We start from the raw sequence: 17096 nt of genomic DNA, 5'->3' as shown, positions 1-17096 counted from the left end.
GGCAGGGTAAGATCCTGGACACCACGGTGCTGCTGAGGACCTGTGTGCAGAGTGCTGTGGGCATGCTGCGGGACCAGAACGAGGACCTGAGCCGGAGCAGGAGGAGAATTGAGATTCTGCTTGGCCTTTTCTCCAAAGAGGATGAGCTGAAAGGTGTGTTCTGCAGGGAGTCCCTGGACATCTGGAGACCACCAAAACAGTCAGTCATCTCACTGGGGATGCAGAGGTCCTTGCTGTGGTGCAGGCAAGGGGGCTTTCCCAAGAATGTGTGTCCATGTTGCAGTGTGTTGGTGGGTGTAGGGCTTTTCAGCTGTTAATTGGTGGCTTTTTCTCTCACTGTGCTGGCTGGTTATTTCCCCACTTGGTCAATTATAGGAAAAACTGTCAAATGCTGTGCTTGGTGGGATATTTGGGTCCAAGCTACTAGAAGACAAAACACAGGTTCCCTGTTGTTTTGTAGCCTCTTTCCTGAAGATAACCAAGACTCGTCTCTCCAGCCTATTGAAGAAGCAAGAAGAAAATTCCCTTCACCCAGAAAACTGGGTGTTTCGGGAGGCTTCCAACCTCAGTGCTCTGCAGGAGGCAGGTACCTTCAGGTGAGGACAGCAGCACTGCCTTGTCACCTGCAACCTCCCAGAAAGGGTCTGCAAGTGGCACCTGTGCAGCAGAGACAGCAGCTTTGTGTAATCTCAACGTTTGCAGTGTCAGTCTCCAGTCTGTGCTAGAAACGCTCTGAAGGCAATTTTAGCCTCTCTTGGGGAAGGGTGAGTTAGAGCTGAAGGGGCTGTACTGGGACAGGGATGCACAAGTGCTTGAGTGGAACAGTGGGATTACAGGTGAGCCAGGAGTGAGAGAAGTGCAGGGTTTTTTGTTGGTAGTATTCTTTCCCATAAAGGCAGCATTAGGATTCTGTCACATATTATTCTGTCACATGTCAGAATACCACATGTCAGAATACTGACATGTGAGAGAATTAGTTACTCAGGGAAGGCACCTCCTAGTTTGCTGATGTCATTGCTCACATTCCCTCTGGGTTTCTCCATCTCTCTCTCCCCAAAGGCACGCTCTGTGGAAGCGAGTGCAGAAGGTGGTCACTCCCTTCCTGGCTCTCCTGATCGCTGTCATAGACAGGAATGGAAATCTGGAGCTGCTGGCCAGGGCAGGAACAAACTGGGTGACAAACCTGTGGATGTTCATCTTCAATGACACCAAATTCCTGAGTGTGGGGTGGAACAGGTGAGCCCAGGGGAGCAGCAGGAGGGCTGGGCAGGGCTGGGCTGGGCTGGGCTGGCAGCAGCCCAGCACTGGCTCTAACCCCCCGAGGCAGAGGGATGTTGTTTGTTGGCTGCTGTAGGAGGGCAGCCGGGCACTGCTCACAGTTCAGCCTGTTCTTGTCAGAGTCCTGCAGTTCCCTTCCCTTCTCTCTCCCCTCCCTCCTAGGGCTCAGTTTCTCTCTGCAGCCTCTGCCTCTGTTGTCTGCACTGTGCTTCCCAGACAAAAGCCCTGTGCCTTAATGACCTTTTAACCCCCCAGCCCTCAGCCAGAGATAATCATGGTGCAGAACAACATGATAGTATCTGCTGATGCTGGGAATGAGATGCCCTTCAGCTGGAGGATAAAGGAGTACCTGGAAGAGATGTGGATGGAGACTCAGTATATCCAAAACACTGAAGGTGAGAACCTGGCTTCAGCATCTCCATCCACTGCCCTTTGAGCTCTGGTTTTTCACTGCTGTGCCCCTCCTGTCGAGTCACTTTCAGTCCCTCTGTGCAGAGTTCTCTGCAGGCAGCTTTTCTTTGTGCTTCTCACCATTCATCTTTCTCACCTGTTCTGTGCCCTTGCATTCAAAGTGCTGTGGAGCAGCCAAGAGTTAATGACAAGGTGAGATTCCAGAAATACAACACGACACGCCGCTGGACTGACAAGGCCTGGCCTGAGTCCCTCCTCAGTGCCCTGGATGCATCAGTAATTATTGAGGTGTCCATGTCTCTAGGATAGATGCTGTGTCAAAGCCAGCTTCCTCCTAATATCTAGCTTTTCCCTGCATCCTCATTTTCCAGGCCATGCTGAGAAGTTTGTGGAGTATTTCCAGAAGACTGCCCTGGGAAAATTCATCTCTGCTCTGACTGGGGAAGAAAGGCAGCTGCTCTTTGAGAGCTACATCAGAGACTTTATTGTCTTGACCATCAGTGTGTCCTCCCAGGAGCAGCTGCAGGTCAGGGGCTGGATGGGGAGAAGAGTGTGATGCCTCTGAATGTGTCCTTCTGAATCAGTCGTGCCTTGGGGAAAATGCCCCTCTGAGACAGTTGCCCAACAGCAAGGGAACCCCAGAGCAGACCACGGGACACTGGGGTCACTCAGAAAGGCAGCATCTGTATAAATTGACATTTAAGGCTGTCTTTGTAGGGAAGTGATTCTCAACTTTCAGAGATTTTTGCCAGGCTTTCCAGTACAAAATGAATTATAACAGTACTTTCTCACCTTTGGTTTTCTGTGTCCCACCCCTGCAGTGTCTGCGTGTGGCATTCCTATCTTGTGTTAAGGAGTGGATGGCAGAGTCGCCCTGGACAAAGGAGCTGGAGCCCTCTCTGCCCTGGGCCCACCTGGCACACAACCGGTTCAAGAGCCGCCTGCAGAACTTCTCCAGGATCCTGGCTGTGTACCCCTCTGTGACTGGCTACCTCCTGACCAAGGAAGAACAGAGAATTCCATGCTCTGAGATGGTAGAGTCACTCCCTCAGCCCTGGCAGGGAGCTCTGTCTGCTCTGCTCTTCAGTCTCCTGTGGATTTCAGCCACAGCAGAGGGGGAAGCACAGGCTGGGGTTCCTCAGATTTGGGAATGATCTGCTGTGCTCTTATTGCTACAAGCAGGTTTTAAAATAGTTTGCCCTGCTTTTGCATTAGTTATTGGACATGCTAACGAGCCAAGCCAAACATGAGAATTGCAGAGCTTAAAGTAATCAAGCAGGACATCATTCAGTAGAACATGTGGTGTAGCAAACCAGACTGAGAGCCCTAGGTCCATAAATAATTCTGAAATGCAGCTGTTGTTACCCCTGTCCCTGTGTGTGTGCAGGTTCTGGACGTGCTGGCTGCCATGGTGTGTGCTGAGGAGCTGGAGGAGCTGGTGAAGAAGAAAGCCTCCCCTGAGCTCTGGCTGCAGAGAGTGAAGAACCTCCATATGCCCATTGAATTCCTGTGCAAAGAGGAGAGTGCCCAGCGTAGGGGCAGCCACTGCCATCAGCTGCTGAGGAAGCTCAGGTAGGTACCAAACTCTGCTCACAGCCCTAGTCTTTGCCTGGAAGTTCTCTGGGGCATTGGAGCAGGCTGAAGCTGTTCTGGTGCTGCTTTTCTCTGGCTTTGCAAACCTTTCCAGGTTCCTGCTGGGCTCAAACACATACCAAGCAGCAAGAACCACATTTTTGTTCTCTCATCTCCTTGCAGATTCTCTCTCTAAATTTGGCAATATCATCTGGTGCATTCTATCTGGGTTCAGGGGTTATTTAAAACTCTCCTCAGCTTCCTGTTAACCAGCAGTGTCTCCCCACTTCGTCCTCTGTGCATAAGGACTCAAAAGATGGGGAATTTTACTGCCTCTTGTGTTTTGGAAGAAAACCCAGAGCGCTACCCCAGTTTCTCACAGACCTTGTTTAGTTTATTTGAAGTGAAGGAAGTGCAGCTAATTGTGATTGGTATTTTAAAAATTTTTTGAGATTGAAGTTAGAGGTGTGAGAAAGTATGTCCAGTGCTGCTGGTCCTGCTGCAGTGCTGCCTCCAGGCCAGGCCCTTGAGCCCCCTGGGTGAAGTGCTGGAATGTTCTGTCCTTGACAAAAACCCCTCTGGAAAGCCAAAGGGCAAAGCAAGAGAGAAGTGCAGGAGTGCTGTGGAGGGGAGCAGGAGCAGCAGTGAGCCCCTGGCTGCCCTGGTTGCCATTCCTGCTGTGGTGCCAGCCTGCTGTCCCCCCAGGGCCTGCTGGAGCCGTGTGTTTGCCATGGCACTCTTCGTGGAACATGTCCTGTTGGGCATCCACACCGTCATGCCAGAATTCGAGGATTTAGTGAGAAAATATACTTTACTTCTTGCCGAGGTGAGCAAAGCTGCCATTTCACCTCTTCCCTCTTGAGCTGATGGGAATTCTCATCTCAGGTGTTGCAGCTGAGTCACTGGACCTTGTCCTTTCCCTCTGCAGTTTTTCCAGCTCGATTCAGACATCAAGTCTGATCCAACCTTTTCTGCGGTGCTGAGAGTGCTGCATGAATGCAAGGATGAGGTCAGCAGCAGGCTCTGCAGGTACTGACACTGGGGCAGGCTGCAGGGGCCAGCAGGGACATTGCCTGTGTTGCCAGCACACTTGTGGCAGTGCTGCATGGGGTGCAGTGAAAGCCAAGGGAAGGCAATGACCCTGCTTGATTCTGCACCCTGAGCTGAGCAGTGAGCCAGTTCTTGGTCCAGCTGCAGCTGAACATCTTGTTCAAGGCTTTTGGGGAGGCAGCACAGAAGCAGCTGTACTCATTGCTGTTTCTGGATTCCAGGGATGGTCTGGAGCTGTGTCCCATCTGCCTGGAAGAGCCAAAGGACCCCGTCTGTCTGCCCTGCAACCACGTATTCTGCCACAAATGCATCAGCCAGTGGCTGGTGCCAGCACAGATGTACTGTCCCTACTGCACGGCTGTTGTGGAGGATTTGGAGTTAACTGTCTCTGAGGAGCTCAGGTACTCCAGCTGCCCTCTCCAAGGTGGGAGTGTTGGGTGAGAAGGTTTTGTGAAGGAATTCGCAACTCTGAGGTGGTCAACACAAGCAGAATGGAGAGTGAACTCTGCTTCATCCCTCTGGAACTGAACAAGTCCTGTCTGTTCTGTTGTTTGAAAAAAGGGGAAAGCTGCCTTGGCCTCTGTAATAACCTGCAAATCACAGAATGGTTTGGGTTGGAAGGGACCTCAAGGATCATCTCATTGGGAAGGTTGAAAAGTATCTCCCTTGGGTGATTTTTGCTTGTGTGTGCTCAATTCCTCTGTGGTTTAAGAGGTTCTGTGTTTGCTTTTGCCCTTCCCAGAGCTGCGATAGCAAAGAAGGCCCTGTTCCGGCAGAGGTGCAATAATTTCTTCATTGACATGGTCACCACCATGTGCTTCAAGGACAACAAGCCCCCTGAGCCAGAGGTGATCCAGAGCCTCCTGGATCTGCTGTTTGTTGAGAGAAAAACAGTCTTGAAAGACACAAGTGAGCTCCCTTCACCCTGACACTCAGTCTTACAGAGCTGGATCTGTCACCACCTTCTCTCAACTGCCAAACCTGTCCTTCTCTTGTTTCCACAGATCACCCTCCTGTCTACACAAAATTCCTGTCCCCTTTTCATGATGAGGTGGATAAAAATCCCGTCATCCGCTCTGTGATGCTGAAGCTGCTCCTGAAGTACAGGTGAGCACATTCAGCTGAGGGAGGTTAGGCCAGGGCCAGGTTCAGCTCTGTTCCTCATCAAACCTATCCCATTGTTCTCGTCACCTCCCTGAGTTTCATTGACTCTGAATCCCTTTGTATTAGTCTTGCAGCTTGGCTGGCTTGCATGGGGCTTGTGGTGCAGTGTGAGCAGCCTGTGCAAGGTTTACCTGGCTGTCCCTCACTAACCCTGTGCTGAGGGTGGATGCCTGGGTTCTGCAAGGTGGCTGAGTAGTTGCTCTGATCAAGGTCAGCAAAGCAAAACTCCTCATTCATGGAGATTTAATCAGGATTTAAACTGATCTTATGTCTGCTCCACAGACCTTCCCATTCCCACAGCCCTCCCAGCCTCCCTTTGCAGGCAGGGCACAAAAGCCCTCAGATGTGACCACCTCCTGAACCAGATGCCTTTTTCCCTGGAAGTGCTCATTGAGCACTGGTGGTGATCAAAGCCTGGCTCATTCCCAAATGTCACCTGCAAAAAATCACAAGGGCTTCTCCATCTTGCAGCTGGATCCAGAGTGACCCCACCTGTCACACAGCCAGTTCTGGGAGCTCTGCTGTGATTTAGAGCTGGGGCAGTCCTGTCAGCATGGCAGCTGTGTCAGGGGGTGTCTCTCTCTCTCTCTCTCTCTCTCTCTCTCTCTCTCTCTCTCTCTCTCTCCTGTAGCTTCAATGAAGTGAAAGATGATGTGCAGCGTTACCTGTCCCAGGTGGAGCACAGCAAGCTCCTAGAGAAAAATGATAAAAAAGAGCTCTACTTGCTTTTTGTCAACTGCTTGGAGGTAAGAGCTGGGCAAGTGACTTTGTAGTTAAAATCACCGTTTGTGTTCTTGCTAAGGGACAGACAGGTTGAGTTTGGCATCCTGGAACAGGAATGTGTGTTATTCACAGCCTGCTCCTGGCTCTACCTCAGCTCCAAGCTTGGGAAGTGTAGGACAGCTGGGGCACATCCTAAAAATAGTATTTGGCAACATGGCAGAGGTTTAGAATGAGGGGGCAATGTCAGTGGTTTGGAAGGGTGCAGGGATGGTTTGCTGTGCTCGTGCCAGGGTGGGCTGGAGGGTCAGGAATGGTTTGGAAGCTCAGGGATGGTTTGCTGTGCTCGTGGCAGGCTGGGTGCCCTGGGGACACAGGGGTGGCTGAGTGGGGTGGCTCTGCCAGTCACCAGTGTTCTGGCCTCTCTCTAGGATTCCATGTGTGAGAAGTTAGAGGACAGCCTGGGATGTGGGCATGGAAACAGTCTGCCTGAGGACAGAACCTTTCCAGAGGACTACCTGCCAGCCAGTAGCAGTGAGGCTCCCCAGGAAGCCTCTGTGGAATACCTGCAAGCTGTGGCCAAGGTGCGCCTGTGCCTGAGCAGGGCTGCAGAGCTCATCTTTGACCTGCAGCAGCACACGGGTGAGTCTGATTGCTCTGCTGAAAATGCTGCATGCAGGGCAGGTGGGCTGGACACAGGCAATGCCCTGTGCTCAGCTAGGACCTGTTTTAGTGCATGGCCAAGAAGAAGAGCAGCAACTCCCTTTTCCCTTGTCGGTGTCAGTCAGTATCTGTCCCCTGTACCTCGTGTTAGAAGTGCTCTGTAACTGGTAGAAAGGCTGTGCTGGTGACCCCAATGTAGTTACATGGAAGTTAACATCTGTGGAAGAGATTTATTTTATCCTCCTGATGGTAACAACCAGATTTATTTAGAGCCCAGTAAATTGAACTTTAAAGCATAAATGCTGCTTGAGACCCAGGACTCCTGTAAGGGTTATTGTTTTGTATGAATGAGAGCTCTGCACAGCTTGAAGGGATTAAGAGTTTACTATATTGATGAGTTTATACCTTCCCTGTCAAAGAAAGGAATCATTGTCTGAAATCTGGCTGAGGATATGCTCCTGACAACACCCAAGGAGGGAAGGGCTCTGAAGTTCTTCTGTGTAATAACACAGTACTAATAAAGGGACTTGGTGCTACAGCTGGGGCAGACAGTAAAGTTTTACAGGATGGGATGTACTTTTGCCTCTTTGTTTTAACCTCTTTTTTGCCCTCCAGAGCCAGAGCAGATGAAGGAGAAGCAGCGTTACCTGAAGAACGTGGAGGAGTTCTGCAGCCTTGCCAGGAACGACTGGCACCGTGTGTACCTGATCAGGAGGATTGCCAACCAGCACGGGATGGAATTTGCTCAGAAGTTAGTCACAGAGCCACGGTTCAGTTGGGTGTTCCCAGCAGAAATTCTGCAGCAGGTAGACAAGAGGCGTCTCCTGGTGATGGTTCTGGTCTCCTCTTTGCCTTCACTTTGTGCTGCTTTGGGGTGATCCTACAGTTGTGTGTCTCTTGGGGTCGGGCCAGAGTGGCAGTGGTTGGGAGGTGGCTTGTTCTGGCTCTCAGGTGAATGGAGTCTCTCCTGGCAGCACCATGCCTTGCTGCTGCTGCTCTGGGGAGCCTGAAATGCCCCAGTGCTCAGGAGGAAGAGGAGATTCTGCCTCCTACAGCTGGGTGGTTGTCCCCAGTGCTGTGCATGGCTGTTCCCTTGGCAGGTCCGGCACAGCCAGTCCAACCACATGGACCGGTACCTGGTGTATGGGGAGCAGTACCGGGCCCTGCGTGACGCCGTGGGACGAGCCATGATGGAGGGCACGGCCCAGGGGCTGCTCGAGGCCCAGGAGGTACAGCCCAGTGCTCCCTCAGACCCCTGCTGGGCCCAGTCCTCCCTCCAGACCCCTGCTGGGTTTGCATGGTCCCAGCTCTGCTGTGTCCCTCTGGGCAGTGTCTGTTCCCAGCACCTGGGGCCTCTGCTGGGAGGTCACTGGGACTTGTGCTCAAGCACGTTTTCTTTACTTTCCCACCTGCACATCCCATCACCGTAGCTGGGGCAGCTCTGGCCTGTTCCCAGCCACATCCTTCATTCTTCCCAGGCCTCCAGCAGCCCCCCAGCTCTGAAATCTGCCCACCTGCTCCTGGCCATCTTCCGAGAGGTCACTGCTCTGTATGGGAATCCAAGCCTTCATCCCAAGCAGCAGGTAGGACATCCCCCTTTGGCAGCTTGTGGCAAACCTGCTTTGTGGGTAAGGAGGAAGGGGATCTGAATCAGTGGTGGAGGAGCTTTGGTTCCTGTGCCCCAGCCAAGGTGATGGCCCAGAGCTGAGCAGGCTGTAGAGATTTTTGGGCGCAGGGTAACCCAGTGTGGGAAGCAGCTGCCAGTGCTCTTTGTTTAGGTGGGGGCAGTATCCTGATGGATACTGGAAAGCTTTAGCTCTTTCCAATCTGTGCTTTCAGCAAACAGAGGTGATGACTAGATTCATCCAGTGCTCCCGAGTGCTGAATTCCCCTGAGCTGCAGCTCCTTGCAGATGCCCTGGTGAAGAACACCCTGCCTGGGCTGGTCGTGGAGCCACAGGGCCACAGCCAGCAGGGAACCCTGGTGGAGATGGCTGTGCACATGGCTGCTGTGCTGCTCTGCGGGGACAGCCTTGTCCTGCAGCCCCTCAGGAACCTGGCCTTCCAGCCAGACACCATGCAGGTGAGGGCACAGAGCTCACGTGCACTTCAGCTCATCCTTGGTTCTTGCCTCTGTCTGCTGGATCCTCTTTCTCAACAGCAGTGCTCCAACTCAATGGTTGAGCTGTGAAACACTGGGGGGAATTATTTCAATGCTGTTGGGGTTAAATAGCACAACACCAACCTCTGGCCTGGTATCTTTTCAAGGAACCTCTCCATCCTGAGCAGGATGAAGCAAATACCTTCATCCTGAAGCTGATATTTGGGTGAGCAAGGCTGAGAGCAGCTGGCAGCTCCCACTGTGCTGACCTGCCTGCTCAGAGAGCTCTGGCTCCTCAGTCAGGGGGAGAGAGCTGCTGCTCTGCTATTCCTGGCTCCCATGGTGTAAGGGAACATACTGGTATGCACCAGGGTGCATCAGCAATGCATTGCAGGATGTCTGGAGAGTGCACATGTAAGTCTTAACAATACTGAGAGTTCTAAGAGTGGGTTTTCACAAGTGAATTTGAAAATCTGCATCTGCGTCACCTGCTTGACCTCTGCTCTCAGATGTCTCTTGTAACCCAGTGTGAACAGAGGATCAGTGAGTGACTGCTACAGGACAGAACAGTGCTGCATTCCCAGATCCATTTATGACTGCTTTCCCCTTTCCATCCTCAGCGCTCCTTTCTGCCCACGATGCCCGAGGACATCATGGCTCAGGCAAGGACCTGGGAGGGAATGGATCCTTTTCGCTGGTATGGTGAGTGCTGCTGGCTGGCTGGGGAAGGAATTCCTTGAGTTTGGAGAGTGAAACTGTTCCAAATATGAGGACAAACCCACTCCTCATGGAGTATGAGTTATCCATGGTAAATCCAGGTTTGTAGACAGTTTGTGTGGGTGACGCACCAAAGGACATCCAGTGCTGTTTAGTCTTCAGACTGCAGCTGTCCACAGAGCATGAAGGGGCATAAAGGCAACACGAACAGGGTGTGAGAGGAGAACTCTGCCACCTTACTGACCAGCTTTGTCTCTGCTTCCCACAGCTGGACCTTCCTGCAGCAGGGAATAGGGGGGTGAGAGCATTCCTGCCCTCAGCAGTAGAATCTGTCCAGCTTTGATCCCTTGTTTCTCAAGGAGAAGCAACACTGAAAAATTCCTTGGCTTCCTGCATGGGCCTGTGAGTCCTTTGGGCTTTGGGATAGTCAGGGCTTTTGATTAGATCTTGAAGCATATGCATATTTCCTGCTCCAGGATGATGGTCCCTAGGAAAGGGAATAACAAGGGCTGTATAAATCTGTCTTAGAATACTGTCCTGTTTGTTTCTCTCTTCACAGAATGTCCCAATGGCCACCCCTGCACTGTGGGAGAGGTAAGAATTTGGGCCTAGTGGGTATTTAGCAGACAAAGTTTTCAACAGCAAACTGTTTTATTTTGTTTGCTGGTTTTAATGTTCTGATGCACAGAATTCCACTTCTAAACTCAGTATTATTGATCATTTTGTCATTGTAATGTAAAATTTATCATACCCCTAGCGTTTATACCATAGATCATCAGGCAGAGGTGCAGTTTGTAGCAGGGTTTGAATTAACCACTTAGAGGTTGAACTTTTGTTTCATTCCCTTTCTCTGGTGGAGAAGCTGTTTCTCTGGAATTCAGTGCTCTCCTGTTGCTTTTCCCAGTGTGGGCGCCCCATGGAAAAGAGCCGCTGTCCCGAATGCCACGTCATCATTGGAGGCAGAAACCACATACCCGTGAAGGGCTTCCGTTGTTCCAGGTGGGCTTTGCTGCAATGCCTTTGCGGGGCTAAATGATGTAGGACTTGCCTGTGGTGCCCTCAAAGGCCAGAGGTACCAACCACTTCATGCTGCTCTCTGGAAGGTGTAAGGGAGAGATGTCCAAGCAAGAGTAATCAGGCAGCAAAACCAAAGAAATTTGCTTCTCTGTGCACAAAACTCACTGGAAGCCTTCACTCCTCTGTGGCACTTTGAATTGGCAGCTTTTATGGCATTCAAAGACATTATGGGTCAAAAAGGCATTGCTGGGTATCAGAGATGTCTTGTGTGGTTTTTGTCCAGGTAAAAAAAAAACCATATATGCACTTTCCTACAGCAAACGTCCAGACAGAACTCAAACTGGCCACATCCTTGGAGATGTTGAGCACAGAAGGACACTGGGAATGTCTGACAGGGGTGTGTCCCATGTGGTCTTTTTGCTGCTCCGTTCGCTCACCCACCTGTCCATGCTGCTGGGAGCCTCCAGACACCCTCAGGTATCTTCCAGAAATGCTTCCAAGTGGTCACACAAAATATAGGGGAACCTTGGTATGCTGCTGGTCCTTTTCATCATACTGCCAAGTGACCAGTGCAGTCTGTCAGGATGCATAGACCAAAATTCCCTCCCTCCTTGCCCAGGAGGGATTTTGGTTAGTTCCTGCACTTCCGTGCAGGCACATCTACCCAGCACTGCCTTGATGGGTGCATGCCGCGGCAAGCTATATACAGACATGAACGGAGGCGGGGCAATCCGAATCAGTGTTGTGAGCTATTTATTTAGCACGTCAGTCTCAGGACAATGGAAACAGGATGTTAACAGCTCTCTGATCCAAATGGAATGCCAAAGAGATGTCACATTACAGCGTAGCATAAAACCACCTCAGCCTAGATTTCAGGCAATCACACATAGAGCAAAACATATTGACAAAAATTCTATCCAATCGTATGAAACACACGTAATGGTAGTTAACACAACAGGGACTTATTTTCTAACACAATGGCTCGTTTATGAGAGACAAAGCACAGAGACTCATTCATACTAACCTTCTAAAGATATACATTAAATAACCTTGTTGCAATCTATAAGGACACATTACAGTAGTCTATTGTGCTATTTCTCACGTCTGCTCTACTGCTTAGAAAACTTTTCACTGTATTAGCAATGTTCACAAGTCTGCTGTCTGAGGCCTGCCTTTTTAACCACTTTCTCAAAACCCTCTGATTTTATGAATCCCAGCAGGTGCAGGTGGCAGGAATCCCACAGGTGGGGGTGCCTGGCAGGACAGAGCTCTGTGTGCTTTGTGCTTCCCTGGATGTTTTTGGCTGTGCTCAACTCTTGCTTTTGTTGTCTTTAGTCTCTGGGAAGGATGATCAAGCCAACAGCAGATGACGTGGTGAGCTTCCTGCAGCAGCACATTCAGGAGGACTTGGCACAGCTGACCAGGATTTTGGGGAAGAGTGTGGATGACACTATCAACATCCTGCACCTGGTGCTCAGCAGCCTCCTGCAGGCCCCCCGGCGGCAGCCAGGCCAGTGTTAAGAAAAGCCACCTGCCCTGTCACACCTGGGGCTCTGGTTGAAGGGCTGTGGCCATGCAGCCATCTTGCTGATAAACCCCTTCACCCCTAAACATCAGCAGCTGAGCTGAAGAGAAAAATAGAGAGTTTGAAGCTTATTTCTTACTGTATGGAGGGAAGAATTTTTGTCTGTTTGCTTCTTTCAGTCAAGTACATGAGGTTTGCAAGGTTTGGTGCAGTTGATAACTCTGAAAATGAATTATTGACAAAACAGTGTCATGACAGATGGGCAGAGTTTGCAGCTCCTGAGCAGGGCTGCTTCCCAGCATATCAGCTTGTTGTGAATCCCTGTTCTGTGCTGCCTCTCAGTGACTCCCAGAAGCTCTTTGGGAGAAGAGGGATGGCACAGTGGGGTTCATAGTGGGGTCTGGAGTCACTGTGGCACAGAGGCATTAATGTGTAAGTAGCCCATATTTGGACTATGGGACAGCACCAGTCAGTATTCCAAGCTTCACTCTGTCATGGGACATGGTCTGAGCTTGGACAATATGTTCAATACTTTTGGGGTTATCAAGTTGTGTAAATATCCCCATCATTCACATGAAGCTCCTGGAAACCTGGATCACTGTGTGATGCTTGGGTGTCATTCTCCAGCTGAACCAAGATACTCAGTTAACTTCTAGCACCCATGAATCTGTGCTTTCTTTTCACTGAAATACTGCAGATATAAGAGGTGAAATATTCCTGTTGCAGGGATGGTGTGGTTTGATGCGTTTCTGTCCACCAAGGACAAGAGAAACAAATGGGAAGAAATTGTTGCAAGCACAATTATTGTTCCTGAATTGGAGGTGAGAAATCTGCTATACAGAGTCAGTAGCTGAGCAGTTCAAAATGCACGGGAAATCTCATGTGTTGTAATATCTGTGCTACACTTTTCACCTGGCTGTTCCTAAAGCCAGCCCATCCATGGCACAGCTGCACGTTAAGGATTAGCCATCTTTATTCTACCTGGGGAAATGGGAGTCTGAGACTGGAGTTGTTCTGGGGTGAATTTGTATAGCTGGAAAAGCAGAAATGGCTTAGCTCTTTTGAAGGTATTTCACAATATCCAATAACTTATTATTTTTTAAATGCAGGATTTGGATAAAAAACTTCTGAAGTTAAACCGACAGATACAAGAGGACAAGAGAATTGCTTCCAACTCCATAGTGAAAATAGTGTATGGGGACCCAGCTGCATTCCTGTCCCAGCTGCCACAGGACAGCTACATCCACCATTCCAAGATGTGGAGCTGCTGCAGGACGGTTTCAGTGGAGAACCTGGGCCACATTGTGCAGCAGAAGAATGCCAAGGACACCGTCCCTCTCCTCTGGAAATTCCTGCAGAAGGTGGGGCTGCTACAGGGGTGAGAGCCTGGGATTGCCCAGGACTAAACCACGTTTGGATTATCTCAGTACTTGCCATGATCTTGAGAATGAACATGGAAGTTATTGTTGTCTTTTAAAAATTTAAGAAATAATTCCATAAAAGTATTCCCAACTAATCTGTCCAAGCACAGCTTTACCCACAAGTTCCCATTCCTCTTCCAGGAAAGTGAGCTGAGGCTGGTGAAATTCCTACCAGAGATTCTGGCTCTGCAGAAAGATTTGGTGAGGCAATTCCAGAACACAGCAGAGATCAAAGACTGCTCCATCGGGGAATTCCTCAGGGAACCCCACTCAGGTGAGGAGACTCTGTCAAAGTTGTAATTAATGAAACAGAAAATGCTGGATTGTCTTGTTGAAAGTGAAGAGGAAAACTCTCCTTTTCCTTTTAATTCTCATCTGAATGAACTGGAGACTTCAAGAGAGTTGGAAAAGTTACCAGATGACTTTTAAGGGAATTTAATACAGGAGATTTTTTATGAGGGGTGGGAGCTCTGTGCAGTGCAGCAGTGGTTCTTTTGGCATTTTAAGCTCAGCCCTAGAGCAGGGCTTGCCTAAAGAGCAATTAGTGATGTTTTTAAGTACTTATGGGAAAGTACATAAAGGTCATGCAGAATCAGACCAAGGACCAATCCATCCTTGTGGCCTGGCCCAGGAGCAGACAATAATGGAAAAGTAACAAACTGAGCAGATGACTCCATTTGATGCCTTTAGAAATTGTTTGGTGTCTGTTTAGTCTCTTGAGCAGTTGGAGCAGTTGCCTGGAGTTCAGTGGTGTGCTCTGAAGATCCCTGCATTGGAAAGTTTCACCAGGAAAAGGTGTTTCATGGATTTATCTTTCTGTTGTTTCTCAGGTGTGATGAGGGACCTGTTGGAGAGGAGAGTGAATGTGTTCCTGTCTGTCTGGAATAAGCTGAGAAGCTCCCTGGACACCAATGGTGAGCAGCTTCTTTCCCAGCCCTGCTCCTCCACTGCTTCTCGTTCTGAGTTCAGGTTCCTCCCATCACTGCTACTGAGGCATATTCTGAAAGCTGGGCTTGGCCATTGAATTTTAAGAATGTAGGTACAAGGGGAGGGATTTGTTTCCCTGTTGTAGTAATCTCACCTGAACTTGTTCCCTTTCGTGCTTGTCCCTAACACCGAGTGCACGGCTTTTCTCAGCTCAGTACTTCCTCCTGCCCTGGCTCAGCCTGGGCTGGCTCTGGGCCTCCTCAAACCCTGCTGTCTCTATTTCAGGGGAAATCAAGCTGCCTAAAAGCTACTGTGATGCCAAGCTGAGCCTGGACAGCAGGCTGGAGGTGCTGCTGCCGCGGCGGCAGGGGCTGGGGCTGTGCTCCACGGCACTGGCCAGTTACCTCATCAGGCTGCACAACGACTTCGTATACTCTGTCATCAGAGACACCAAGGAGGATGACAGGTGTGCTGCTGCTCTGCTCCTTGGGCTCTGCTGCATCCCCTGCTCCCTCTCAGGCAGCTTTCCCTGCTCCACAGAGGCCTCTCCCTCTGAACACAGGCCCTTTGCTCCCTGCAGGTACCTGGTCAGCCCCTCAGAAGTGGCCGACCTGCACCTGATCAGTTATGATGTGGAGAGGGACCTGATCCCTCTGATCCTGTCCAACTGCCAGTACAGCATGGAGAAGGGAGGGGAGACCTTACAGGAGTTTGATCTGGAGAGGATCCAGCAGCAAGTGATCAGCAAGTTCCTGCAGGGGAAGCCACTGATCAGGCTAACGGTAAGAGGGGCAGGGCTGAGCCAAGAGGGCACTGGGAGCAGCATTCCAGGCTTCACATCCGTGGGTTTCTCTCCTGACAGGGAATTCCCACCCTGGTGTACAGACATGACCGGAACAATGAGAAGCTGTTCAGTGATGTCAGGAACAAGCTGGAGCAGGTGGGTTTCTGCACTGCAGGAAGGCAGAGCAAGCATGAAATCCCTGCTTTTCCAAGGGTTTTCTGTGCCTTGCCTTGCCCATCCAAAGGCTTGCCTGCTGATTTCTCCGCAGGCCTTGGGTATGTGCAATCTGGTCTTGTCAGTCAAGATTTACAAAGAGAAGGGAGATAGTTCAGCATTTCAGTTTCCTACATCTTGGGCTCTGTTATCTTCCTTTACTTGAGCAATTGGAACAGAAAAAGGAGTGGCTCTAAAACAGTATTACCTGTGACTTTGTGTTTTTCAGAGTGTTCTGCCCAGTTCTGTGATGAACATGATCAGTGGGGAGCTGCAGTCCTACAGTGATGTGTGTCATGCTCTGTCCCTCACTGAGATTACTCTGGGCTTCCTGGCCGTTGCTGGTGAGAATGCTGACATGCCGCTGACTGAGTACATTGAGCAAGTCCTGCAGATGGGGGATCAGACAGACCCTCATGTGCTGCAGGTGAGTCCTGAGGGCAAAGCTCGGATTTTTGTGGGGTAAAATCTGTCCTGGTTGATGCTAAATCCAGCCTGTGTGACAGAGCCCTCCCATTTTCCCACTCCTTTTTGTGGTATCAAAAACTGGCTTACTGAGGGCAGATGGGCTCCACCCAGGCCAAGGGGCTGGATGAGCTCTGTGCTGAGCTCTCTTGGGCAGGGCAGGCTGGGGACGGGCTCCAAGGACATCCCTCACATCCACAGATGTCCTTCTCTTCCAGGCCCTCGGACGGTGCCAGCTCAGGCACAGCATAGCCCTGTGGCAGCTCCTATGTGCCCACAAATCTGAGCAGCTGCTGCGCCTCGGCAGGGTATGGCACCCCCAGCACCTCTGTGTGCCCTCCTCTGCTCTGCCCTGCTCTGCTCTGCCTGCAGCTGTTCAAATGTGTCTTTGGGTTTTTTCTCCCCTTGCTGCATTTTCAGGATCCTTTTGCAGATGTCAGTCCTGATTACAAAGAAGAGCTCACCCCAGAGTTTGTTAAGCTTCTGCACACCTTCCTGGTCCACTCCAGCCTGGAAACTTTCCTGCAGGAGCTCCATGAAATGATCATCCTGAAGTTGAGACGTGTTCAAGCTGTGGAGGAATTCAATCCCATGTGGAGGTAGGAATTACACACCCAAAGGCACCACAGTTGTTGCTAACTGACGCTTCTCTGCCTCTGAGCATGCACACAGCGGGAATGCTCCCTTGGCACGTGCATGTCCTGGGGGACACTGCCCAGGCAACAGCATTAGAATATCCACACCCATTTCTGGCAGGTGTCACTTCCATCTCACACAGGCTCTCTTGGAGACACTGCTGGAACACTCCAGGAGCTGCTGTCCAGGGCACAAACACCAGCACTTCTGCAGGCACTTGGATAAAACAGTAACAGAATCACAAACTCATTAAGGCTAGAAAAAAATCTACATCGTGCTCAAGGCCAGCACAGCTCTGCACAGGCACAGCTCAGCCCCAGAGCTCAGCTGTGCCCTACAGCCTCCTCTTGCTGGCCTCTGTGCCTCCACCTGCCTGGTTAACCCTTCTCACTACAAACACACACCTGTTCAGTTGTGTATTGAGTATTTTGAG

General features: G+C 50.6%; 1 protein-coding gene across 1 annotated transcript in view; it reads left to right on the top strand.

The window, feature by feature from the left end:
* The window catches only part of LOC131556861 (E3 ubiquitin-protein ligase RNF213-like), a 43860-nt gene that overhangs the window by 25811 nt on the left and 953 nt on the right, over window positions 1-17096 (top strand). Inside the window, 33 exon segments of the mRNA XM_058803766.1 lie at window positions 6-153; window positions 461-596; window positions 1060-1236; window positions 1534-1673; window positions 2061-2215; window positions 2511-2723; window positions 3077-3261; window positions 3967-4087; window positions 4190-4290; window positions 4533-4712; window positions 5054-5220; window positions 5316-5418; window positions 6107-6221; window positions 6627-6837; window positions 7474-7664; window positions 7959-8087; window positions 8337-8441; window positions 8698-8940; window positions 9579-9660; window positions 10235-10269; window positions 10580-10674; window positions 11010-11169; window positions 12028-12208; window positions 12944-13038; window positions 13327-13578; window positions 13780-13912; window positions 14469-14552; window positions 14851-15031; window positions 15146-15347; window positions 15428-15505; window positions 15792-15989; window positions 16246-16335; window positions 16448-16626. Of these exon segments, the coding sequence (XP_058659749.1) occupies window positions 6-153; window positions 461-596; window positions 1060-1236; window positions 1534-1673; window positions 2061-2215; window positions 2511-2723; window positions 3077-3261; window positions 3967-4087; window positions 4190-4290; window positions 4533-4712; window positions 5054-5220; window positions 5316-5418; window positions 6107-6221; window positions 6627-6837; window positions 7474-7664; window positions 7959-8087; window positions 8337-8441; window positions 8698-8940; window positions 9579-9660; window positions 10235-10269; window positions 10580-10674; window positions 11010-11169; window positions 12028-12208; window positions 12944-13038; window positions 13327-13578; window positions 13780-13912; window positions 14469-14552; window positions 14851-15031; window positions 15146-15347; window positions 15428-15505; window positions 15792-15989; window positions 16246-16335; window positions 16448-16626 (4865 nt within the window).

Source organism: Ammospiza caudacuta, chromosome 4 (assembly GCF_027887145.1).
Source record: "Ammospiza caudacuta isolate bAmmCau1 chromosome 4, bAmmCau1.pri, whole genome shotgun sequence".
Classification (NCBI taxonomy): domain Eukaryota; kingdom Metazoa; phylum Chordata; class Aves; order Passeriformes; family Passerellidae; genus Ammospiza; species Ammospiza caudacuta.
The sequence above is the reverse complement of the archived record's forward strand: the minus strand, read 5'-3'. Positions and strand labels throughout refer to the sequence as shown.